The sequence below is a fragment of the Giraffa tippelskirchi genome, chromosome 1, assembly GCF_054371585.1.
Source record: "Giraffa tippelskirchi isolate mGirTip1 chromosome 1, T2T-mGirTip1v1.2.pri, whole genome shotgun sequence".
Classification (NCBI taxonomy): domain Eukaryota; kingdom Metazoa; phylum Chordata; class Mammalia; order Artiodactyla; family Giraffidae; genus Giraffa; species Giraffa tippelskirchi.
This window is the reverse complement of record NC_137275.1, coordinates 158053595-158079623: the sequence shown is the minus strand read 5'-3', so window position 1 is coordinate 158079623 and position 26029 is coordinate 158053595. Positions and strand designations below refer to the sequence as shown.

Sequence of the window (26029 nt, the reverse complement as noted above, 5' to 3'; positions counted from 1 at the left end):
TTTGAATCCAGGCCAGAATATCTGCAAGCCCATCTGGTGCTTTCCTAACAGGCCTTTTTCTACACAGCACCCAGTGAGCCTCCTCCCAAGATCTATACACAGCCTATAGAAAAGGAAATAGCAGCTGGAATAATTCATTAAGAATTTGAAGTGGTCACTATTTGAGGACTGGGGGGCTTTTCAGTGATTGTTATCCTACATTTATAATCTAACTTCTATATTCTCATTTTCCATGAAATACTGTCATCATCTATTTGTCCTTTGACCTATGTGTGCATTAGCTTGGGTAGTAACCACAAACCCTCTACTGTAGAATCCAAGATCCATGCTGCTGCTGCTGCTGCTAAGTCACTTCAGTCGTGTCCGACTCTGTGCGACCCCATAGACGGCAGCCCACCAGGCTCCGCCGCCCCTGGGATTCTCCAGGCAAGAATACTGGAGTGGGTTGCCATTTCCTTCTCCAGTGCATGAAAGGGAAAAGTGAAAGTGAAGTCGCTCAGTCGTGTCCGACTCTTAGCGACCCCATGGACTGTAGCCTACCAGGCTCCTCCGTCCATGGGATTTTCCAGGCAAGAGTACTGGAGTGGGGTGCCATTGCCTTCTCCCAAGATCCATGAACTGTTGTCAAAAGAAAGAGGGGGGTTGGGGAGGAAGGAAGAAGGGAATAAGGGAGGGAAGAAAGGAGAAAAAATGGGATGGGGAGAAAGAATGGAAGTAGAGGAATTATAGGGTCTTGCCCAAAAAATCCTGGACTAAACAGAATCACTTCTGCAACTCTGGGACTTCAGAGAGTCATGACAGATGCAGCTCATCAGAACCTTATCTTCTGTATTCTTTTTCTTTTTTTGGCTGCACTGGGTTTTCGTTGCTGCATGGGCTTTCTCTAGTTGTGGCAAGCAGGGGCTACTCCAGTTGCAGTGCATGGGCTTCTCACTGTGGTGACATTTGCTGTGGAGCACAGCCTCTAGAGCATGTGGGTTTCAATAGTTGTGGCATGAGGGCTTAGTTGCTCTGGAGCATGTGGAATCTTCCTGGGCCAGGGATCAGAAACTTGTCCCCTGCACTGGCAGGCAGATCCTTAACCACTGGACCACCAGGAAAGTCCTGCATTCCTCTAGTACTTCCCTCATCTGTACCCCTCAGAAGCAATTTTATAACCAAGGTTCCAGGCCTGGGGCCGGAGAACCCATTAAGCACCTCATAAATGAGCAGTGGATTTTTTATCCTTACTCTCTGAGAAAATGAAGTAGAACCATATTTCTTAAAGATAGAATGGAGAAAAGAAATCTTCCCCTCATCCCCATTTTAAGTATAAATGGCACCAAGCTGGGTGTGAGTCTCAGGCACCAACTAGAGTGGGAGAGATTTGTTACTAATAAGAGTTAAGTGAATACATTTTCAAGTGATTTATTTTTTAATAAACTAGAGTGAAGTCACCATTGCTACGTAATAGCCCTCCTCTGTAACTCTTGTGCTTTGGGATCTACTCTCTTAGATGGGAGTACACAAATACACATGAATTCAAGGACTATGGTTTCTCTTTTTCATCAGTATATGTCCAGTGTCTAAAACAGTACCTGGCATATACAACAAAATTGTTCAATAAAATCTTAGACTTTGAACCTCTGATATGCAAATATGTATGCTAACCTGCTCTGTACAACATGGCCATATGTGGTTATTTAAATTAAACAAAAATTCAAGTCCTGGGTCATATTTTAAGTGCTCACATATGGTAAATGTTCAATAGTCACATGGGGCTAGTAGCTACTGTATGGGATAGAGAAGTATTTCTAATTTTTATTGGATTTAATAAACATAATATGATATTCCAATAAATATGATCATAAAAAACCTAACATATTAGAAGAACTACTATAAAAATTTCTAATGTTTGCACTTTATTTCTATACCTATCTCATTGTGGACTGTTAATAATCAACTCGCCCACCAGTACTAGCCTGTGCACCACATTTTGCCCTAAAAGACTGAGCCAGAGCTTTGCAGAGATTTAAACCAAAGGCCAAATATATTGACTAATGCTTGCATGAGAACCACAGAGAATGACAGCACTGACCTCAGGCATTAGAGTCCTTCACTGAATCTCCAACATTCAAGGGCAATTCCTACAGCTTAGCCATTGACCCCTTTCAAATACAAATGCTCTTGGAGGAAATTGCAATGCTGGATAGAAGCCCTCTAAGTCTAGGCCAAGGTCAGGACGGATACAAAGGAGTTACTAAGAAGCTGACATACAGAACAAAAGCAGATTAGGGACGGACTGAGTTCAGGAACCCAAGCGACTGCGGGACATGAGTATTGAACCCTGTAAGAAAATCAGAATAAGAGGGAATGTGTGAAATCAGGGCTTGATAAAAAGATAAAGCCAGGGAAACAATGATGAGCAGCAACCCGTCTTGTGAACTTGTGTTTCTGCTCCCAAAGTTACTTTGAACCAGTATCAGTCAATTACACCTTAGTGCAGATTTATTGATTAGACTTTCTGCTCTGTGTAGGGAAGACAGGAAGGAAGTGGTATTTAAGACTAAAGTAGAACAGGGAGAGAGAATTTCAGAGGTATTTCCTGGACCAAATACCCAAATTAGCAGTCCCTCAGCCTCTGATGACCTGGAGTCCTGGGCAGACAAGGAAATGGGAAGTAAGCGGAGGCCTTCTTTCTTCACAATTTTCTTCTAAGGGTATGGTTTTAGTTTGTATCCAGCCTGAGGTCTCAAACCACGGTGGAAATGTATGCTTCTCTATGTGGATTTATTTGGGTTTACTTTTCGTTCTGCCATCATTTCGCCTATAAACAGAACAGCTTCTTCATTAATCTTAACCCATCCCTGGAATTTTTCTCTTTCAGATGCAACAAAAAGATCTGCCACCATGGTAAGGAGAGAAGTGGACAGAGCTGTGAGTAATCATGATTTTTCTTTTCTGTTTCACCTTCTTTTCTCTCCCAGATTAAATTAAGAAATAAAAACTCTGCTTTGTTGCAACAAGGGCAAATAGCCTGGGCAGAATCTTCCTGCTAAGTGGCATTTAGTTTCTCTTGCAATTCTGCATTGTTCCATACCTTTCTTGGAAAATAAAGATGGTGTCAGTTGAATAGCCACAGAACTATATAGCCTTCAGTCTGTCTATATTCCTAAGCACTCCTAGAAAATAATGCATGGGGCATCTGGGATCACATAATTAGAAACATGGTTAAATTTAACACCAAAAAGAAGATAGTCTACTGTGACACAATCAGCAGCTGGTGTTTTTGCAATAGTCGTTAAGTACACTGTGGGTTGTGGGTCAAGGGTATTTCTGGAGATGTAGAAGTCTCTTCATGAGATTGAAAGGCTTGGAGCTGGAGTTTGTGGAAGAGAGAAGATGTGATCTAGAAGTCGGGAGAAGCAGGGTTGCTGAAACCATTCAGCTTCATCGGATGAAAAGCATAGACAATGGGGAAGTGGTCTGTTGGAGATCTACAGATCTAGGTCACATTGTAAAATAGGTATTTCTGGCTCTCTTGGGAAAGCTGCCTTTGCCTGTAATATAGGGATCACATGGTGTCACTCATGACTTTATGAGTTCACCAAAATAATGATAGGCAATTCGTAGACATTTCTAAATAACTATGTATTATCAGCTGCTCAGAATATTTTAGAACTGTTTACTTTTGAATTGTTTTGAATATATTCCCCAGATACCAGGGATACCGATTGTGAAAATAACCCTAGAAGACCTTAAAATACCAGGGTCTGCATTTGGCTTATCTATCACACATGGCAGCTCATAAGCACAAAATATGACTTAAAAAAATGAAATGAAAAGAGGCTCCTGCACCCTCCCTGACTCCACCACTTCCCTGAAAGGGATCCTTGAAAATACATCCTGTCGCTGTAGACTCATTCCTGGACCCAGTGCCAGGGAAGAATGCAGCCTAAGCCAGCTGTGCTTGACATCCCATTACCTAGGCTTTTCTGAATCATGAGAAAACTTTCAGATCAACACTAGCAGTTCTAATACAAGCATTTGTTTCTTGGGAAACAAAAATCCCGTATTCCTATAAATTGATCTCCTTGACCTCCAGGTGAGTTCTCATGAGAGAGGCCCAATATTTGCTGAATTTCATGAGGTCAAAATGTTTGAATAAATGACTCCTTCAGCTGCTCAGCATAAGGAAGAAATAGTGGAAACCTTGAGCACGGAAGTAATAAACTCAGATGCCCATCAGGCCAGTGATGAAATGAGTAAAAACTGTCTAGTATAACCAGATAGGGAATGGGGGAGGGGAGGGATTTTGACAAATTGGAGAGCATTTTCCCTGTCAGTTTAGCGCTAGCCTTACATTGCCAGAGAAGATGGAAATCCAGATTTTTATATAAAACATCTTAATTATTAAATGCTAGCTGAAAGCATTTCAAATAGCAAACAAACTAAACAAGATGTGCCTGTAGGTTAATTGAGCCTGTCGATCAGTTTTCAAGTCCTTTCCTCAAACATAATATTGTAAGGGAAGAGTTTAGAATCTGAGTAATGAAGGCAGAAACACCTATTTGAGAAACTGATTACTCAAAGGCTTGCTGCCAGCCTAAATGTCTCTCCTGTGACCTGCCACGTGATCTGAATATTGCACTGTTATAAAGTGAGTGTATCACAGTCATTTTTAACCAGTAGAGCTCCTTATAAACAGAAAAATCTCATAGTCTCTTTTAATGGTTGTCTGAAATTCAAAATAAAAGTAACTATCTTGATCAAAAGTCAAATTAAAGAAATGGGATTCATTTTCTCTATCCCCTGCCTGACCTACTGCCCCTCCACAATTATTTACTCACCAGCTCTACCTTTTAACCTGGAGGAAGGAAGAGTCAGGGAGGTGAGAGAGTGATGATTCTCCTCTTCCTCCCTCACTCCTCCTTGACACTTACCTAAGAGTAGGTGGTACAGTAAGAGGTCAGGACCAGTTAGATATATATCATAGAAGACACAGATAGGAATGTACTTGGTACTAGTACCTATAACAGCAACAAATTAGAAATGATCAAATATGAATCAAAAAGAGAAAAGATGAATAAGATAACTAGACAATAATTAAAATGAAAGCACCAAAACTAGATGTATTTTTGAGATGAATAAATCTGAACAATATAATTTTGAGAGGAAAGATAGATGCAGAAAGACATAGATAGCATATTAGCAATGACAGAAAGTTCAGAAACATGCAAACAACCCTAAGTAGTATATATGGGAAACAGTCATATGTACAAAGTACAAAAGAAGTACAAAAATAGCATGGAAATGATAAACATCAAATTTAACCTCCTGAACTGAGTAGTGGATATACAGATGTTCATTACATTATTCTCTTTATTTTATACCTGAAATATCTATTTAAAGAGGTCACAATTAAAATTCAAGACAATTTAGATTTAAATTTTTCTGTGATCTAGCTACATAATCTTAGGTGAGAGCTGCCTCTTCTCTGTGCTTCCAGTTTTGTCATCTGTAAATTGAGAAAGTTAGATCAAATCCAGGAGGGCAAACAAGCCTCATGTCAGGTGCGGGGAATGCTTGGAGCAAAGATGAGGATAGTTTAGGAGACCATTTCTAGATGCAAACTGTGGTGATAGATGGATGAATAATGTCTGCCTTGGGTGCAGGGTGAGAAGAGTTGAGGACCTTGGCCATTTAATGACAAATGTGGAGGGGATGTTTTTCATTAAAAAAATTGTATTTCTTTTCATCTTTATCATGTACATACGTACATGACATTATTTTATGGTCTATTAGTACTTGTTTTGATTGCATTCAAAGTTATTTTCAGATTGATCAAAGTCTTTCTAATCATGTTTAGAACTACATAAAATAGAGAACTTGGTTAATGATCACTAGCGATGAAGTATTAAAGGAAAAATTATTTTTATTTAGTATAATGTATTATGGTTTTGTCAAAACAGATACAAATGTGTTAGATTTTCAGTAGATGCTTTTTTTTAAGTTCTTCCCTAAAAAGTTGCTTATCAGTTATTAACTCTTTATTGAGAACTGATTTAACATTTGGAATAACATCCCCTGGGAAGAAGAGGGAAGAGGACATGGAAATACTGATTTGAGGGAAAGAAAGAGAATAAATCTGGGGCCAAGTGTTTGGACAGCCAAGAAAGCTTGGAATGTGTTGCTGGGGATGAGGGGCACTTCGTGCTTCTCTGGAAAAACAGAACCACAGAACCATTTGTTGTTTAGTCATTAAGTCACATCCAACTCTTCTGCGATCCCATGGACTGTAGCCCGCCAGTCTCCTCTGTCCATGGGATTTCCCAGGCAAGAACACTGGAGTGAGTTGCCATTTCTTTCTCTAGGGAAATCTGCCCAACCCAGAGATCAAACCCATGACTCCTGCATTACAGGCAGATTCTTAGCCTGAAAAGTATGAAATCTGTAGGGCTGGCAGGTTGGGAACTCAGGTAGGATTTTTTTATATCACAATCTTGAGGCAGAATTCCTCCTTCTCTGAGAAACCTCAGTTGCTGTTAAGGTCTTCAACTGATTGAATGAAGCCCACCCACATTATGGAAGGTAATCTACTTTATTTAAAGTCAGCTGATGGTAAATCTTAATTAAATCTATTATATAAAATACCTTCAGAGCAACATCTAGACTAACATTTCACCAAATAGCTGGGCACAGCAGTCTAGCCAAATTAATATAAAATAAACCATCACAGGCATCAAGAAATGAGGGGGACATTCTTGCCTGAAGTAAGTCAATTTGTCAGACTTCCTAGAGTCTTTGAAAATACAAGTATGTGGCCATCTATTTTCTGGTCACTGGAGTTGTCCAAATGACCAGGGCTTTGTCTAATACCTGCTCATCCATGCAGCTGCCACTCCAGATTTGCATGTAGACTATTTAGGATATTTTGTTTATTTCAGCAAGATGTTTTTCCCTCGACTCCCTGCCTGTCAACCATTCAGTAACAAAAGGGCATCTGCGACATCAGAATCTACCACTTTGTATATTTTAAAGTAATGAATATCTGAGTAGATTTAGAGGGGGTAAAAAAACCCCAAAATTGTAGCCAAGAAATTACTTGATAAAATCAAACAAGTTTTTTGAAAAAATAATTTTTACTTCTCAGTAAAATAAAGAAATTATAAGAGCTGGATTTGACTTATCTAATATCTTGTTTCATTGCCAACACCCAATGAGAACTATAGATAGATGTGTATGGCTATGTGTAGATAGCTTTGGGAAGTCCCCTTGAATGCAGCAGCACACACTGCAAGATCTGATTCCCCCTACACTGTTTTCATCATCAGGCCAATCTCCTGTCTCTTGACTAGATCTGAGTTCTTTTGCATGGCTTTTCAGGCCATCTTTCTCCCTTTCCTGTTCCCAAGCTGTGCTCATTCCTACCTTTGGTGCCTTTGTTCATGTTGTGTCTCCCGCCTGAAATGCCCTCCTCCTTCCTTTTTGCTGACTCAAACTCAAACTTCTTGTAGGATCTGCCTTAGTATAGAATAATAAGTTAGCATTATTATTGTTTTAATGCCAGACCACTGTTCTAAACACTCTAGAGGTACATTTAATTTTCACAGTAGCCCTATGAGGTATATACTTCCTCCCACCATCTCCAGTCTCAGAGATGAGGGGATACTTGTGTAAGGTCATATGACTAGTGAATGTATGGGCCAGAAAATGGACCCAAGTATGCAGTACAGAGCCCATGTCTACACACTAAACTGTACTCCCTTTCTTAGTCTGTAAGTCTCTCTCTACAGTTCAGCCCTCTTTGTTTTTCCCTCTGCATTGTACACACAGTCTATACCACTCTTAAGTGCATGGTCACAGCATTATTTCCTGGCTTCTTCCAAGTGTACATATCTTATATCTACTTAGTCAATTAAATGAAGTGAGATATTACTGTTAATAAAACTACTGGGTATTTGGTTTTGTCTGCTTTATTATCTGTTTTTCTATACTTCATTTAGTTTATTCTATGATCAGTTTAAAAGAAAGTGACTGATTTTGACCAAATAAAGCTTGCTGCTAAAAAATCTTGTTCAATTTTAGTTGAGTTTGCCAGCTCAAAAGAGAACAACTTATAATGATTTCTAGAACATTTGTCATACTTTAGTAGGCACCTGTTAATGAGAATCAACCACAGTTAACACTCTCCTACCCACTGGTGTGTATCGATAAAAAAAAAGAGTAGGCAAACCATGGCCAGGGGGTCAAATCCCCACCTGTTTTTGAAAACAAAATTTTTATTAAAACTTAATCATACTTTATGTTTTCATATTGTCCCTCCCCCTAATTTCCCATCTGTTCCTCTGCTTCTTATGGTAGAGTTGAGTAATTGCAACAGAGACCATATAGCCCATAAAAATCTAAATTTTTTATAATCTTGCCCTTTACAGAAAAAGTTTGCTGTCTCCTGACCTAGAGGTTCTCCCAGGCTTTGTACCTCCTTCCACAGTAAATGTAATGGGTTGGTCAAAAAGTTCGTTCAGGGTTTTTGGTAAGATATTATGGAAAAACCTGAACGAACTTTTCGGCCAACCAAATACTTCTTCCTATGCTAAGTCGCACAGAGTCAGACACAACCTAAGCGACTTAGCAGCAGCAGCAGCAGCATGCTAAGTGATACAATGTCACTCCCACTCCTATGTCAGCTTCATGAAGTCTGAGGACAGAGCCCACCGGAAATTCTTAGGCCCAGCCAGCCTCTCACTCTCCGACACACTGTCTCTGCTACCCTAGCTCTGCCTCACCCCCCAAAACCACCACTGGGAGACAGTGCTAGGTTCTAGGCTTTCCAGAAGCAATCCTGGGCCTTCATAGTCTTACTCATTATCATCTCAGAAGATGAAGTCTTGGGACTTGCTCTGAGCATGTCCTTTGGACGTATTTCATTTCATTTCTTCAATTTTAATTTTTATTGAAGTATAGTTGATTTACAGTATTGTGCTAGTTTCAGTTGTACAACAAAATGATTCAGTAATACATATATATGTATATATATAGTTTTTCAGATTCTTTTCCATTATAGGTTATTATAAGACACTGAATATAGTTCCCTGTGCTGTACAGTAAATCCTTGTTGTTTATTTTATATATGGTAGTGTCTCTTAATCCCATATTGTTAACTTATCCCTCACTCCTGCCCCTTTGGTAATCATGTTTGTTTTCTATGTCTGTAAGTCTGTCTTGTAAATAAGTTCATTTGTATTATTTTTTTTTTCTTGGATTCCACATGTAAGTGATATCATAAGATATTTGTCTTTCTTTGACTTACTTTGTTAAGTATAATATTCTCTGGGTCCATCCATGTTGCTGCAAATGGCAATATTTCACTCTTTTATGGCTAATATTATGGCTAATATTCCATTGTGTGTGTGTATCCATTCATCTATTAATGGACACTTAGGTTGCTTCCATGTTTGGCTGTTGTAAACAGTGCTGCTGTGAACATTGAGATATGTGTCACACATACTTCTGGCAAGACTCTTATTCAAATAATTATTCTTGCTTCCCACCTAAGAAGGGAAGAGCTTGCTGGTTTTGCCTCACTGAACAGTGACTAAAGTGAGACCTGATTATTTTGAGAGTGCCCAGAAGGGCTCAGTAATTCAAGTAACAGCTGCTCTGAGCTGGGTTTTCCACTCCATGTTTCTACCCCTAACTTTCTAGGGAACTCTGGGAAAGGTAGTGCCTATTCCTATTGTTGTGAAAATCCAGACTTCTCAATCACCCAAGATGGGCCTTCAAGCCCTTAACCTTAATCAGATAACTGGTTGACTAGAACTGAATTCTGATACCATAGATATGTATCAGTTCCGTTCAGTTCAGTCACTCAGTCATGTCCAACTCTTTGCAACTCCATGGACTACAGCATTCCAGGCTTCCCTGTCCATCACCAACTCCCAGAGTTTACTCAAACTCATATCCATTGAGTCAGGGATGCCATCCAACCATCTCATCCTCTGTCATCCCCTTCTCCTCCCACCTTCAATCCTTCCCAGCACCAGGATCTTTTCCAATGAGTCAGTTCTTCGCATCAGTTGGCCAAAATATTGGAGCTTCAGTTTCAGCATCAGTCCATCCGATGAATATTCAGGACTGATTTCCTTTAGGATGGACTGGTTGGATGTCCTTGCTGTCCAAGGGACTCTCAAGAGTCTTCTCCAACACCACAGTTCAAAAACATCAATTCTTCGGCTATCAGCTTTCCTTATGGTCCAATTCTCACATCCATACATGATTACTGGAAAAACCAAGGCTTTGACTAGATGGACTTTTGTTGGCAAAGTAATGTCTCTGCTTTTTGATATGCTGTCTAAGTTGGTCATAACTTTTTTTCCAAGAAGCAAGCGTCTTTTAATTTCATGGCTGCAATCACCATCTACAGTGATTTTGGAGCCCCCCAAAATAAAGTCTGTCACTGTTTCCATTGATTCCTCATCTATTTGTCATGAAGTGATGGGATCAGATGCCATGATCTTAGTTTTCTGAATGTTGAGTTTTAAGCGAACTTTTTCACTCTTTCACTGTCATCAAGAGGCGCTTTAGTTCTTCTTTGCTTTCTGCCATAAGTATGGTGTCATCTGCATATCTGAGGTTATTGATATTTCTCCCGGCAGTCTTGATTCCAGCTTGTGCTTCATCCAGTCCAGCATTTCTCATGATGTACTCTGCATATAAGTTAAATAAGCAGGGTGACAATATATACTGTTGATGTACTCCTTTCTGATTTGGAACCACTCTGTTGTTCCATGTCTGGTTCTAACTGTTACTTCTTGACCTGCATGCAGATTTCTCAGGAGGCAGGTCAGGTGGTCTGGTATTCCCATCTCTTGAAGAATTTTCCGCAGTTTATTGTGATTCACACAGTCAAAGGCTTTGGCATAGTTGATAAAGCAGAAGTAGATGTTTTTCTGTAACTCTCTCCCTTTTTCGATGATCCAACACATGTTGGCAATTTGATCTCTGGTTCTTCTGCCTTTTCTAAATCCATCTTGAACATCTGGAAGTTCACGGTTCACGTAATGTTGAAGCCTGGCTTGGAGAATTTTGAGCATTACTTTGGTAGCGTGTGAGATGAGTGCAATTATGCATTAATTTGAGCATTCTCTGGCATCGCCTTTCTTTGGGATTGGAATGAAAACCGACATTTTCAGTCCCGTGGCCACTGCTGAGTTTTCCAAATTTTCTGGCATATTGAGTGCAGCACTTTAACATCATCTTTTAGGATTTGACATGGCTCAACTGGAATTCCATCACCTCCACTACCTTTGTTCTTAGTGATGCTTCCTAAGGCCCACTTGACTTCACATTCCAGGATGTCTGGCTCTAGGTGAGTGATCACACCATTGTGATTATCTGGGTCATGAAGATCTTTTTTGTATAGTTCTTCTGTGTATTCTTGCCACCTCCTCTTAATAGCTTGTGCTTCTGTTAGGTCCATACCATTTCTGTCCTTTATTGTCCCCATCTTTGCATGAAATGTTCCCTTGGTATCTCTAATTTTCTTGAAGAGATCTCTAGTCTTTTCCATTCTATTTTTCCACTCTATTTCTTTGCGTTGATCACTGAGGAAGGCTTTCTTATCTCTCCTTGCTATTCTTCAGAACTCTGCATTCAAATGGGTATATCTTTCCTTTTCTCCTTTGCCTTTCATTTCTCTTATTTTCACAGCTATTTGTAAGGCCTCCTCAGACAACCATTTTGCCTTTTTGCATTTCTTTTCCTTGGGGATGGTCTTCATCACTGCCTCCTGTACCATGTCACAAACCTCCATCCAAAGTTCTTCAGGGACTCTGTCTATTAGATCTAATCCCTTGAATCTATTTGTCACTTCCACTGTATAATCGTAAAGGGTTTGATATATGTTATACCTGAACAGTCTAGTGGTTTTCCCTACTTTCTTCAATTTAAGTCTGAATTTGGCAATAAGGAGTTCATGATCTGAGCCACAGTCAGCTCCTGGTCTTGTTTCTGCTGACTGTATAGAGCTTCTCCATCTTTGGCTGCAAAGAATATAATCAATCTGATTTTGGTTTTGACCATCTAGTGATGTCCATGTGTAGATAGAGTCTTCTTTTGTGTTGTTGGAAGAGGGTGTTTGCTATGGCCAGATATGTGTCATGCTTCCTTAAAAAAAAAGTTATTCTAGTCATCCAAGTCATGCTTTATTAGACCTTCCAGACCATGCAGCCTGACTTCTCTACTTAGAGATCATGAGATTGAGTTTAAGGCATGTTAAGTGACTTTATTGATGAAATAATGACAAAAAAAATTAAAAGATCTTGTGATCCCCAGTATAACACTATTTATTTATGCATTCACTCTCAAACATGTATTGTGTTTGCTATTTGCAAGACTCTGTGTCAGGTAGACTATGGGAGAATTATAAAAATGATTTAAGCACATTAGTCATCTAAGAGTCTTACAATGAAGTATTAGAGATGAGGCACTCAAAAAACTGTTCTCATTGCCATAGTTTGGGTTAAGATTAAAATATAAGAGGCCAGCTTTCTATATACTTCTGTATACCTCTTTCTGTATACTTCTGTATACCTCTATATACTTCTATATACCTTATATTAAAATATGAGGCCAGCTTTCTATATATACCTATATAGTAATTGGTCCAATCTCTGCATTTTGTTTTGTTTTTTTACTCTCTTGTCTTTCCTCTAAGAACTTCCACCAGAGAACCAACCACAGCTTTGGCATTCTATTATAGCAACATGGACATGTCTCCTTTTCTTTTTCCTGTGCCAATGGTTCTAATTTTTTTTCTTCTTTTCTCTTATAACCCTTTATATATACATACACATATATATACTGAGTAGGAAAAAATTTAAGTCGTCCTCCTATATTCCTCTTTTACTCTCATATTACTATCAAACTCAAGCATATCTGACACCAGATGTGTGGAAGTTTTCCCCACATCAAACCATTCTCTGCATCACAAGGTGACTGTCCTACAATGTAACTCAGTTCTGACACTAACTGATGATAGCATGAGATTCCACAGGTTAAGGGCTCAGTTCCCAAGAGTGCTCCCACTCCACTTCAGATGCCAGTCACACGTTCAGGTTGTCACCTGTACTTCTGACCAATCAGCTATAAATCTAAGGTTCTCATGACCTTCTTCTTGGGTTCAACTAATTTGCTAGAGCTGTTCACAGGGCTCAGGACAATAGTTTACATGTTTTATCAATTTATTATAAAAGGATATGATAAAAGATACAGATGAACACTGGTTCCTGCTCTTGCTAGTCTCAGGGGGCCCAGTATCCTCAGACTGAAGGGGAAAGGGAAGCGAGCAGTTCCAGAAGCCTGGTGAAAACCGCAGGAGGAAAGGGCAGACCACAGAGCTGTAGGCTTTAACAGAGGGATAAAACGGACCTGCAGCCTGTCCAGGAGATGACTGAGGAAAAGATCTCCCAATCTTACTCTCCTATCCCGTGCAATCTCCTCTCTCTCCAAGACTTGACGGAAAAAATGCAATGGAAACCAGAGGAAAGAGAGGCCAGTGATGCAGTCCTAGGATGTGCACAGGCTGAGTAGGGTGGGGGAAAATGCATCTCCAGGAATAAACAGAAATATCTGACACAATGGGGAACTCTGAAAGGTCTGAATAGGGAAGCCCCTTGAACTTTGCTCCAGTATTGCTCAGCTGCCTGCAGCTCAGAGAGCAGAGGAGAGAAGCTTCTTGCCATCAGTCTGGGGAGAGAAACTAAAGATTTGGACTAGGGCAAATTGTCAAGGGGGTGGAAAGAAAGCTTTAAGCCCTGCTGCCTTTTGAGCTTTTTCTTTTTTTTTTAACTCCAATCAGACTTTGAGAGTTTGTGTATTTTCTAGTCAGAAAAATGATTTTTCTGTTTGTGAACTTTTCTCTCCAGATTTGAACCTGTGGTCTCAGGAGCTGGGGTGACCTGATAGGACATCCTCAAGAAACTTCTAGACTCTGAGCAAGAATCCCCTGGCCTGCAGAGCTTGTTGTTTGTACTTTTCAATTGTCTTTGTATAAACCAGCACTTTATTCTGGAGACTGCGACACGACTAGGCAGCACCCGCCACGGTATAACGGAAAGTCAGGCAACTGCCCCTCCACTGATCTGGGCTCTCTCCCCCACAGCCCGTGGCTCCACACACACACTACTGCACTTTAGAAAACAACCACACTGGATCCTGGACCCCACTGAGTATCCTCTGGCTCTTTCTTTCTTCCAGACTGGAAACAGAGGGAATTATTTCCCCTTAAGTTTCCAAAGTGGTTTCCAGAAGCAGAGACAAGTAGAAGTTTCCAGTTACAGAAATGGACAGAAGATTGCCAGTAGAGTTATTTTTATGTGTAGTTTCCTCTGGATACAGAACAAGCCTATTGAGACTGTGAGTTCACAGACAGGACTTTATACAAAGTCAAGCCATAATTGACATGTTTTATGGTTTACAGGAAGCTAGAAAACATCTGAGTTGTTTTAATGAAGTGTTTAAGCATTGAAATGCACAGAGTGGTCAACTACAAATTGTAGAGAAAAGCCATTGAGTATTTTTCTGAGATCTAAATCACGAAGCATTGATTTTAACTTGTAATGGCACTATGTTGAACGATATTTCAAAAGCAAAAGCAAACTACATCTTTCCTTCAAAAAATCTTGTTTTCTTAAGCCAATCATATGCATTTTAAGTTTTGTTATACTAATATGCTGTTTCTGCAAAAATTTCAGATGAGTAGCTATAATGATCAAAGCGCCAAACTAAGGCTCCTTTCCTAGCCTTCTCTTGGACTTTAAACTTAACCTTTCAGTAGCTCAGTTTCCAGGTCCATGATAGAGTGATGGTCACTAGCCATGGCCTCTGATGGTCAGTACTAGAAATCCTGTGGGACTCCATTATCACATGTCAAGGAGGAGGGTAACTGGATGTGGTCCATCAGACTGATCATGTTCAATTTGTTCTTTGTGCTAGGACGTTCAATGCATTAGCTCACCCATAAACTATCCAAATGTAAACATTATCAAGTATAACAGATGATGAATGAGCTTCAAGCAAACTCTTTTAACTGATGCACAAACTAAGAATAATTTTAGGTTAATGAGAATGAAGGGGGTGAAAGTGAGTAACCGACAATTATGTAACATCTCAGTTTCTTCTGTTCAAAAGCAAAGAATACCATTGAAGAATAAAACTCAATTCTTCAAAATGTTCCAGATGTTCTGCTTTTGGCCAAGTGGTTTCCTCAGGGCCCATCCAGGTCAGTAAGTTTAATGTTCCATCAGGCCACTTGGCTCCCATAGGTGTAAAAGCCTTTGCAGCACACTCAACTGCCTTCTTTAGAAAGGCAGGGTCCCACGGCTGTCTCCCAGGTCCCAGGTGTTGGTCTGGGGCCCCTGCTGGGGAAGCAGCACCTCCTAATTGTCCAGAGGTCAGAGCAGGCAGACAGGAACTTCTCCCTGAGGAAGCAGTTCTGTCCATGTGGGCCGCACATCTCCACTGATACGTGATTAGCATGCTGCATCCTTGGGTGGTAATATTTAATTCTATAGGAAGCTGGTGGAATAATGGCTTCTGTCAAAATACCACCATCTTTAGTCCTAGATCAGGGTTATTTTCTTAAACACCAAATTGGGACAGGGCTCCCTAGCTCCAGTATCCCAAAATTCAGGGTTCTTTGGGGAAGAAGACCACTAGGCATTGTGTCCTAATGTGAGAAATGTTCTACACTACAGCCTAACAACCATAATGATTAACATTTACCAAGTACTTCCTACTTGATGTTGTCTAGCATTTTATACATATTATTAAAATGAATTCTCTCAAAACCCTCTAAGAAAGGCACTATTTATGTCTCCATTTTAAAGATAAGGAAACTGAGGCACAGAGAGATTAAGAAATTTGGTTAAGGCTGCCTGATTAGCTTGGAAGGGATCGAACTAGAACAGTGGAACCATGTTCATTACACCCCACCATGTGTCCTTATTTCCTACTGGATGGGATTTAAGGTGGAGTTTTACTGGCTACATACACCCTGTAGTCCTTTTTCCTGGTCTAGAATTAATTTCACTCTTACTGTTTCCAAAGAGGCACTATAGGAGGTAGAAGAAAGGCTCTGATGTCAGAGATTCCAACCCCACCTCAACTGTATATGAATTACACAACTTTGTACATATCACCTGATCTCTAAGCATCAGTTTCTTTATCTGAAAGATGAATACAGTCCTCCCTCAGTATCTGCAGGGAATTGGCTCCAGGACCCCCTCGGATACCAAATCTGTGGATGCTCAAGTCCCTTATACAAAATGGTGCCTTATTTTTGTGTAAACTATTCATGTTCTCCCAACTACTTTAAATCATCTGCAGATTACTTATAAGATCCAATCAGTGTACGTGCTTAAGTAAAATAGTTGTAACTACAATATAAATGCTATGTAATAGTTGAACAGCATATTTAAGTTTTGCTTTTTGGAATTTTCTGCAATTCTTTTCTAATATTTTCAATCCTCAGTTGGATGTGGCAACTCAATATGAAGGCCCAGCTGTAATATAAAAAAGGCAGTTAGCATCTTCCTTTATCAGGCACTTAGCATGTACAGCACATGGTAAGTACCTGTTAAATGACAAGTACCACTGGTAATCCCCCTATGTACCAGCCACTATTTCTTGCTAAATGGGCAATGTCTGGACACTATTAAGCTAGTCTGTCTGCAGGATATTTCTCCTAAATCCTAACCATAAGGGAAAAGTGATCTGTGCTCCAAGGATTTCCAGCCAAGGGGTTTTGTCCCCAGGCTCTCCTGTACATGCCGCATTCCCCAGCTAAGTCAAGGGGCTCTCCAGTCCTCTAGTATGCCTTGTGCTGTCCCCGGTACCCAGAACACCTCTTTTCTGGGGCCTCAATTCGCCTTCACAAAGCCCTATGCTTTCTTTAGAGGTCAGTTCTGCCAGTGAATATTTTCCGGTTTTTTCCCTACTGAATATGAGCTCTCTTTGCTTTGGGCAGAACAGTGTTTTCTTTGTCCCTCTCTGAAACAGTTATCTTTTTTCAGTTTTGAATCATGAGGATTTGAGCACATTCTGTATTGTCCCCTTAGACTATATGCTCCTAGAGGGCAGGGAAAGAGTGAGATTTTGTCATTCCTGCAGTATCTTGTATGTGATCGATGCTGCAAGCATGACTGGCTCTGAGACTCATTACAACACTGGACAGAGTGGCTACACTTAACATTCTTACTTACTATGACCTTAATATGATTGGCCAGAAAGTTGTACAATGGTAATCCTCAAAGAAGAAGAGCTAAATGAGTTTTAAGTCTTAAAAAAAAAAAAAAATCCCTTTTACAAAGAAAGCAAAACAGCATTTGGGAGAGTTTGAGGACCTGAGAAAGGCCAAACAAGCGAAAATCACCTAGGACGCCATCATCCAAACACAAGTATTTTCATTTTTTCTGTTAGCATTTGCTTTGTCCAGACTTGTACATAATCTTGGTATAGTTGTTAACATGTCATTTTCTGTCCTTTTTTCAAATTCATCATTGTTCACAGATGAGCTTCCCAGGTGGTGCTAGTGGTAAAGAACCTGCCTGCAAATGCAGGAGACATAAGAGTTGTTCAATTCCTGGGTAGGGAAGATCCCCCTGAGGGGGGCATGGCTACCAACTCGAGTATTTTTGCCTGGAGAATCCCATGAACAGAGGAGCCTGGCAGGCTACAGCCCATAGGGTCTCAGAGAGTCAGACATGACTGAAGCGACTGAGCACACATAAGTAAATACATAAATATGTTGCTGACTAGGCTTCCTAATTATCATTTTTAATGGATCCATGATGAGCTGGACTGGACCCAAACTTTGTTTATCACCTGATCACTCTAAGCCCCTATTTTGACCATTAGATCACAGTGGTATTTGGGGTTCCTAAGGATTAGTGTGATTTCAGAGCAGTGTTTTGGAATACCTGAAAAGTTTGGGTATTTCCATTTCTCCCAATGCACAGACACCTTAGTAAATGACTATGTCCCTTTAGGGATAGCTTGGAGGAAGACCTCCACTAAGTATTTGCAGCATTGTTGCACAGTCCTTTCTTAAGGGTCCAGTTTTCCTCTTCAACCAGGAGCTTCAGATCTGTGAAATGATTGGGTCTAGGAACTGGGCAAGAAGCTGATTCTCAGTTGTGATAAGTCAAATTTCTATCATACGGGTCAAGTAGTGTTTTGGTAGGCCAGCCACCCACCGCCCTCCCAGCCCCCCCACTCTGGGATCCAGTCATCTCCACTGAAATTAGGAAGCCCATCTCAGTGGCAGCATTATCCAGCATCAACTTTGGCCTACAGAAAACAGCTCCCTGGAGGTATTCAAGATTGCTGGGGCTCCCTCACTAATGCATTTCTCAATGCTTTAATGAGGGAAACATCCCTTGGACCCTTTCAAGGTGAGGAAAGACACATAGGTTACATGATAAATTACTCCATTATTCCTATCTTCCTAAGCCATTAGAATCCTTTCTATACATTATTCCAGAGAAATTCTATCAAGTCGATATCATTGAATGTATTGTTGAACATAGGTTTCTGAGCCAAGATGAGCCACTCCCAGCTGCTCAACTAATACATTTGTTTTACCTAGCTTTTGCTGTATAACAAAACTTAGTGGCTTATGTTTATCATATGTTTTCACAATTTTGTAGGTTAGCAATTTGGGTTGGGCTCAACTGGGGCATTTCTCCCTTACATTTCTGCTGGGCTTACTCATGTGTTTGCAGTCAGCCTGGCGGTTTGACAGATTGGCTGAAAGATGCTGGTCTCAGGTGGCCTTACATGTCTTAGAGTTGCTGCTGATTGCTAGTGGGCCATGTGTCTCCAGCAGGTTAGTCAGGCTTCATCAACATGGAAGCTGGTCCAGAACAGGAAAAAGAAGGCAAGCCCCAACGTGAAAGGGCTTTACAGGTTTCTGTTTGCATCACATCTGTTCCAGTCTCATTGGCCAAAGCAAGTCAGACAGCTATGCCAAAAACCATTGTGGAAGGGGTTATATAAGGGCACAATATACAGAGTGGCATGATTCTCTGAGGGCTATTATTATAACAGTTTACCATAGCATTAAGTCCAAAAATCTATTGAAAGTATAGATTTAGGGCTACCTAAATTTGGCCCCAACCCAATGTTATGTTCTGTTCACCTTGGTCTGATATCTTAGAATCCACCCTCTGTTATATTAGATATGTTTCTTCTAATATAAATTTAACCAAATTGTGTTATTCTTTTGGAGTATAACCCTCTTCCTCCTGAACAAGACTGTACCCTTCTCTCCCTAAGCAGGCTGGGATCTGACTCCAGATAAAAGACTGAAGGCCATGAAAATTGGGAGCAAAGGAGTTTAAAATGAATAGGGATCTTCATGCAAGGCAACTGTTCCATATATAATCATTACAGGTTTTCAAGCAAAGGAAGGCTAGTATCATCAAATAGGAAATAGAGGCTTATTCAAAGGAAGCTCAGGGATACTTGGGAGATTCAAGATTCTCAGCTTCATCCAAGTCCACTCAAATGTTCCCATTCCTCAGAGTCCTATTACTGCCAAATTACTGCCTAAATTTTGACATATGAGATTTGGCCAGTCTGTGGATGCTTAGTTTGGGTCTGAATGTTTTAGATATGTCTCCTATAGGTAGAGGGAATAAGAGATACTCTTAGGGGCAGCCTTAGGAGCCTTCTGATGCCCTAAAGATGATTTGAGTGGAAAGATATGAGCTTGTAATTTTTTTCCTGCAAGCATCATAGCACCATCAGAAGTAGCCATCTCACCTTACATTCCTTACAGTCATCTTCTCTACCATAATGATCACATACAGCAGTTACTTGATCTCCAAAAGCCAGCTGTCCAGTGGCATTAAACCTGAGAAGAACAGATGATGATGTCATCTGTCATCAATAAATCATGATGTCATCACATTCCATAAATTACCACTTCCCATTGTCCATTGGTGAAGAGCTTAGCTCTGCTGCTGCTGCTGCTGCTGCCAAATCGCTTCAGTCGTGTCCGACCCTGTGCGACCCCATAGACTCTGAGTGCAAAGCAAATGAATCCAGATTCTTGATTTGAACGTCTGTTTCCTGAGACCACTCCTAGTATCAAATACTGTATCAGCCAGGGTTCAATCAGAAAAACAGTGTATTTAATATAAGGAATTGGTTATAAAAATATTAGAAGGCAGAAAGAGTAAAAAGTGATACCAAGGAAACCCAGATATTAGAACTGCAGAGAACAGTTCCCCTTCTGTTGTCTACTGCTACAACACTTTCAGGAACTAGAAATAGGAAGGAATTCTCCCCCTCCCACATTCCAGTCCCTAAGGCTTCCCATTTATTAAACAGGAAGCCAGCTGGCAAAGAAGGCTGGTAAAGGAGGTTTGCTGAAGCAGAGCCTTACCACCAGCAGGGCAGAGTAGAGGAAGGTAGGCTTAGAACCAAGAACAGTTCAAAGGAACAGTTGCTGGATCAAAACTTATTTGGGTAAAGGAGATGTATTCCTTGTGAGAGGAAAATACAGAGATGATGAATTCCAACTGAACTGTAGGACAAGGAACTTGCTTAAACTTTGTGACATCTCACCACATAACTAGAGCCTGTTATGTATTTCTTGATTCAGTCAGTTCAGTTCAGTCGCTCAGTTGTGTCCGACTCTTTGCAACCCCATGGACTGCAGCACGCCAGGCCTCCCTGTCCATCACCAACTCCCGGAGTTTACTCAGACTCATGTCCATTGAGTCAGTGATACCATCCAACCATCTCATCCTCTGTGGTCCCCTTCTCCTCCCGCCTTCAATCTTTCCCAGCATCGGAGTCTTTTCCAATGAGTCAGCTCTTCGCATCAGGTGGCCAAAGTATTGGAGTTTCAGCTTCAACGAAGCTGAAATGAATGAATATTCATTTCAGTGAATATTCAGGACTGATTTCCTTTAGGATGGACTGGTTGGATTTCCTTGCAGGCCAAGGGACTCTCAAGAATCTTCTCCAATACCACAGCTCAAAAACATCAATTCTTCAGCGCTCAGCTTTTTTTATAGTCCAACTCTCACATCCATACATGACTACTGGGAAAAACATTTCTTGATTAATTGAGTAAAAAAATAGCAACTAGGAACTGTTTTGGCCATGAGGGTAGAACAAAATTAACTTATTTTAACATGCACTTTGCAGAAGAAGTTATATCACTTGGTTGCAAGCAAAAGAATATCCGATGCAAACTGGCTTAAATTAAAAAGCAGAATGTGTCAGCTTATGTTAACTGAAGAGTCAAAGGTGCTGCCAAAGGTACAGATGGCAGTATCAGTATCTTCTGTATCTCTCCATTATTTCTGTCAAAGTTCTCTCCACTGTCTCTTCACTCTGTTGCCTTTTTGTTGACTCTACATTTGAAAATCATCTCCCTTTGTGATCACAAGGTAGTTGCAGTAGTTATTAAACCTTCCATGTTCAAATCCACACACACACAAAAAGCCATTTTCCCAGCATTTGCAGCAATTCATATATTAACTCTAGACAAGTTTATGTCACGTGCCCTCTCCTAAACCTATCACTAGAAGAAAAAGAATATGTGAGTGATGTCTTAAGTTTGGAGCTCCACTCAACTGTTGTTGTTGTTGAGTCACTAAGTCATGTCTGACTCTTTGTGATCCCATGGACTGCAGCACGCCAGGCTCCTCTGTTCTCCCAATCTCCCAGAGTTTGCTCAGATTCATGTCCATTGAGTCAATGATGCTGTCTAACTGTCTCATCTTCTGCCACCCCCTTCTCCTTTTGCCTTTGATTTTTCCCAGCATCAGGGTCTTTTTCAATGAGTCAGGTCTTCAAATTAAGTGGCCAAAGTATTGGAGCTTCAGCATCAGTCCTTTCAATGAATATTCAGGATTAACTTCCTTTAGGATTGACTGGTTTGATCTCTTTGCAGTCCAAGGGACTCTCAAGAGTCTTCTCCAGCACCACAATTCAAAAGTATCAATTTTTTGAAGTTCAGCCTTCTTTATGGTCCAACTCTCACATCTATACATGACTACTGGAAAAACCATAGCTTTGACTATATGGGCTTTTGTCAGCAAAATGATGTCTCTGCTTTTTAATATGCTATCTGGGTTTGTCGTAGCTTTCCTTCCAAGGAGCAAGCATCTTTTAATTTCATGGCTTCAGTCACCATCCACAGTGATTTGGGAGCCCAAGAAAATAATATCTGCCACTGCTTCCATCTTTTCCCCATATATTTGGCATGAAGTGATAGAACTGGATGCCATGATCTTATTTTTTGAATGTTGAGCTTAAAGCCAGCTTCTTCAGTCTCCTCTTTCACTTTCATCAAGAGGATCTTTAGTTCCTCTTTACTTTCTGCCATTAAAGTGGTATCATCTGCCTATCTGAGGTTGTTAATATTTCTCCCAACAATCTTGATACCAGCTTGTGATTCATTTAGCCCAGCATTTTGCATGATGTACTCTGCATATAAGTTAAATAAACAGAGTGACAATATACACCCTTGACATACTCCTTTCCCAGTTTTGAAGCAGTCAGTTGTTCCACCTCCAATTCTAACTGTTGCCAATTGAGTCACATACAAGTTTCTCAGGAGACAGGTAAAGTTATTTCGTACTCCCATTTCTTTAAGAATTTTCTACAGTTTGTTGTGATCCACACAGTCAAGGGCTTTGGTGTAATCAATGAAGCAGAAGTAGATATTTTTCTAGAACTCCCTTGCTTTCCCCATGATCCAATGAATGTTGGCAATTTGATCTCTGGTTCCTCTGTCTCTTCAAAACCTTGCTTGTACATCTGGAAATTCTTGGTTCACATACTGCTAAAGCCTAGCTTGAAGGATTTTGAGTATAACCTTGCTGGCATGTGAAATGAGCACAACTGTAATGTAGTTTGAACATTCTTTGGCATTGCCGTTTTTTTCCACTCAGTACATGTGAACTGAAAGTGTGGAGTACAGTAGGACCCCAAATTATAAATGGATGCTGGAGAGGAAAACCAATGTCTACCATCAAAGCCAGTTATTTAATCAGTCAACAGTTGATGAGCTCTTACTATCCACAAGGCTCTGGTGATTTAAGATGGCTAAATTATGGTCTTTGTCACTCACCACTAGGGTGAGAAGACAAAGATGAATGTAACCCTGGTATCTGCCAGATGTTGGGATAGAAGGATAAGAATCCAGTGATGTCATTTCTGCCAGATGTTGGGATAGATGGATAAGAATCCTAGTGATGTCATTTGTGCTGAGATGTTGGAAGTGCCCAGATGTTTCTATGGGCTTCTCCTAGAATATATAGCACAAGATGTCAGAAGCCTATTCTAAGAAAAGTATTGCTCTCAAATAAGACCCTGAGGAAAAATACTTCCAAAATATCACATTTTGGAAAGTTGATCATCCTGCCTTTTCTGATGATATATTCTTACCTCTATGGCATTTAGATGTGTTAAAGTACGGGGGAGGGTTTGGACTATACATTATTCCTTTTGTTGAGCTTGAAACAATAGATAACTGATGTCATAGTGTCATTAGCTATCATGAGGTTAATTGTTTATTATAGCTAACTTTCATACCATGTGCCAGACATAGTTCTAATTGCTTTACATGTATCGCATTATTTAACCTTTACTGTTCAATGAAACAGAGGCTATTCTTGTCTCCATTTTACATGTAAGCAAAGTAAAGTCCACAATAAAAGCTCACATCACATAGCAGAACAAGACCTCAAGATTCTGCAGGTCACCCTTGGTCCTAGATGTGTAATACAGTCAAGCTTACACCACATGGTACTCTGTAATTACATATGCGTTTGGTTTTCTCCAAAAGCCTGCATCTTACCTAGGAATAGAAGCTGGATGTTTATTCATTTACAAAGTCCTAGAACCCAAACCCAAACCCAATACCACTTCAGTATTCTTGCCTTGAGAATCCCACGAACAGTATGAAAAGGGAAAAAGATAGAACACTGAAAGATAAATTTCCCAGGTCGGGAGGTGCCCGATATGCTACTGGAGAACAGTGGAGAAATAACTGAGGAAAGAATGAAGTTCAGTTCAGTTCACTTCAATCACTCAGTCATGTGCGACTCTTTGCAACCCCATGGACTGCAGCATGCCAGGCTTCCCATCCATCACCAACTCTTGGAGTTTACTCAAATTCATGTCCATCGAGTTGGTGATGCCATCCAACCATCTCATCCTCTGTCTTTCCCTTTTCCTCCCTTCTTCAATCCTTCCCAGCATCAGAGTCTTTTGAAATGAGTCAGTTCTTCGCATCAGGTGGCCAAAGTATTGGAGCTCCAGCTTCAGCATCAATCCTTCCAATGAATATTCAGGACTGATTTCCTTTAGGATGGCCTGGTTGGATCTCCTTGCAGTCCAAGGGACTCTCAAGAGTCTTCTCCAACACCACAGTTCAAAATCATCAATTCTTCGGCTCTCAGCTTTCTTTATAGTCCAACTCTCACATCCATACGTGCATACTAGAAAAACCATAGCTTTGACTAGATGGACCTTTGTTGGCAAAGTAATATCTCTGCTTTTTAATATGCTGTCTAGCTTGGTAATAACTGTTCTTCTAAGAAGCAAGCGTCTTTTAATTTCATGGCTGCAGTCACCATCTGCAGTGATTTTGGAGCCCCCAAAAATAAAGTCTGTCACTGTTTCCACTGATTCCTCATCTATTTGCCATGAAGTGATGGGACCAGATGCCATAATCTTAGTTTTCTGAATGCTGAGTTTTAAATCAACTTTTTCACTCTCCTCTTTCACTTTCATCAAGGGGCTCTTTCATTCTTCTCCACTTTCTGCCATTAGTGTGGTGTCATCTGCATATGAGGTTATTGATATTTCTTCCAGCAATCTTGATTTCAGCTTGTGCTTCTTCCAACCCAGCATTTCTCATAATGTACCCTGTATATGAGTTAAATATGTAGGGTGACAATATATACCATTGATGTACTTCTTTCCTGATTTGGAATCAGTCAGTTGTTCCATGTCCAGTTCTAACTGTTTCTTCCTGACCTGCATACAGATTTCTCAGGAGGCAGGTCAGGTGATCTGGTATTCCTATCTCTTTAATAATTTTTCACAGTTTGTTGTGATCCACACAGTCAAAGGCCTTGGCATAGTCAATAAAGCAGAAGTAGATGTTTTTCTGGAACTCTCTTGCTTTTTCAATGATCCAACAGATGTTGGCAATTTGATCTCTGGTTCCTCTGCCTTTTCTATTTTTTAAGTTAATTTATTTATTTTAATTGGAGGCTAATTACTTTACAACATTATAGTGGTTTTTGCCATACATTGACATGAATCACCCATGGGTGTACATGTGTCCCCCATCCTGAACCCCCTTCCCAACTCCCTCCCCATCCCATCCCTCAGGGTTGTCCCAGTGCACAGACTTTGAGTGCCTGTTTCATGCATCAAACTTAGACTGGTGATCTATTTCACATATGGTAATATACATGTTTCAATTTATTCTCTTAAATCATCCCACCCTCACCTTCTCCCACAGAATCCAAAAGTCTGTTATTTATATCTGTGTCTCTTTTGCTGTCTTGCATATAGAGTCATGGATACCATCTTTCTAAATTCCATATATATGCCTTAATATGCTGTGTTGGTGTTTTTTTTCTGACTTACTTGACTGTGTATAATAGGCTGCAGTTTCATCCACCTCATTAGAACTGGTTCAAATGTGTTCTTTTTAAAAGCTGAGTGATATTCCATTGTGTATATGTACCACAGCTTTCTTATCTATTCATCTGCTAATGGACATCCAGGTTGCTTCCATGACCTGGCTATTGTAAACAGTGCTGTGATGAACATTGGGGTACACCTGTCTCTTTCCATTCTGGTTTCCTCGGTGTGTATGCCTAGCAGTGGGATTTCTGGGTCGTATGGGAGTTCTATTTCCAGTTTTGTTGTTGTTGTTGTTGTTGTTTTTTAGCAGTGAATATTTTATTTTATTTTTTATTTTTATTTTTTCTAACTTTACAATATT

General features: G+C 40.3%; 1 protein-coding gene across 5 annotated transcripts in view; it reads left to right on the top strand.

The window, feature by feature from the left end:
- Window positions 1-26029, top strand: part of PDCD1LG2 (programmed cell death 1 ligand 2) — a 155491-nt gene that overhangs the window by 77319 nt on the left and 52143 nt on the right. For 4 of the 5 annotated variants that reach the window (XM_081501857.1, XM_081501848.1, XM_081501842.1 and 1 more), the window contains 2 exons: window positions 2867-2916; window positions 13908-15211. In XM_081501857.1, the coding sequence (XP_081357983.1) occupies window positions 2867-2916; window positions 13908-13913 (56 nt within the window). In that variant the 3' untranslated portion in view covers window positions 13914-15211. Of the gene's footprint in view, window positions 1-2866; window positions 2917-13907; window positions 15212-26029 lie in introns of those variants that run through there. The other variant, XM_081501836.1, reaches the window with a different exon arrangement.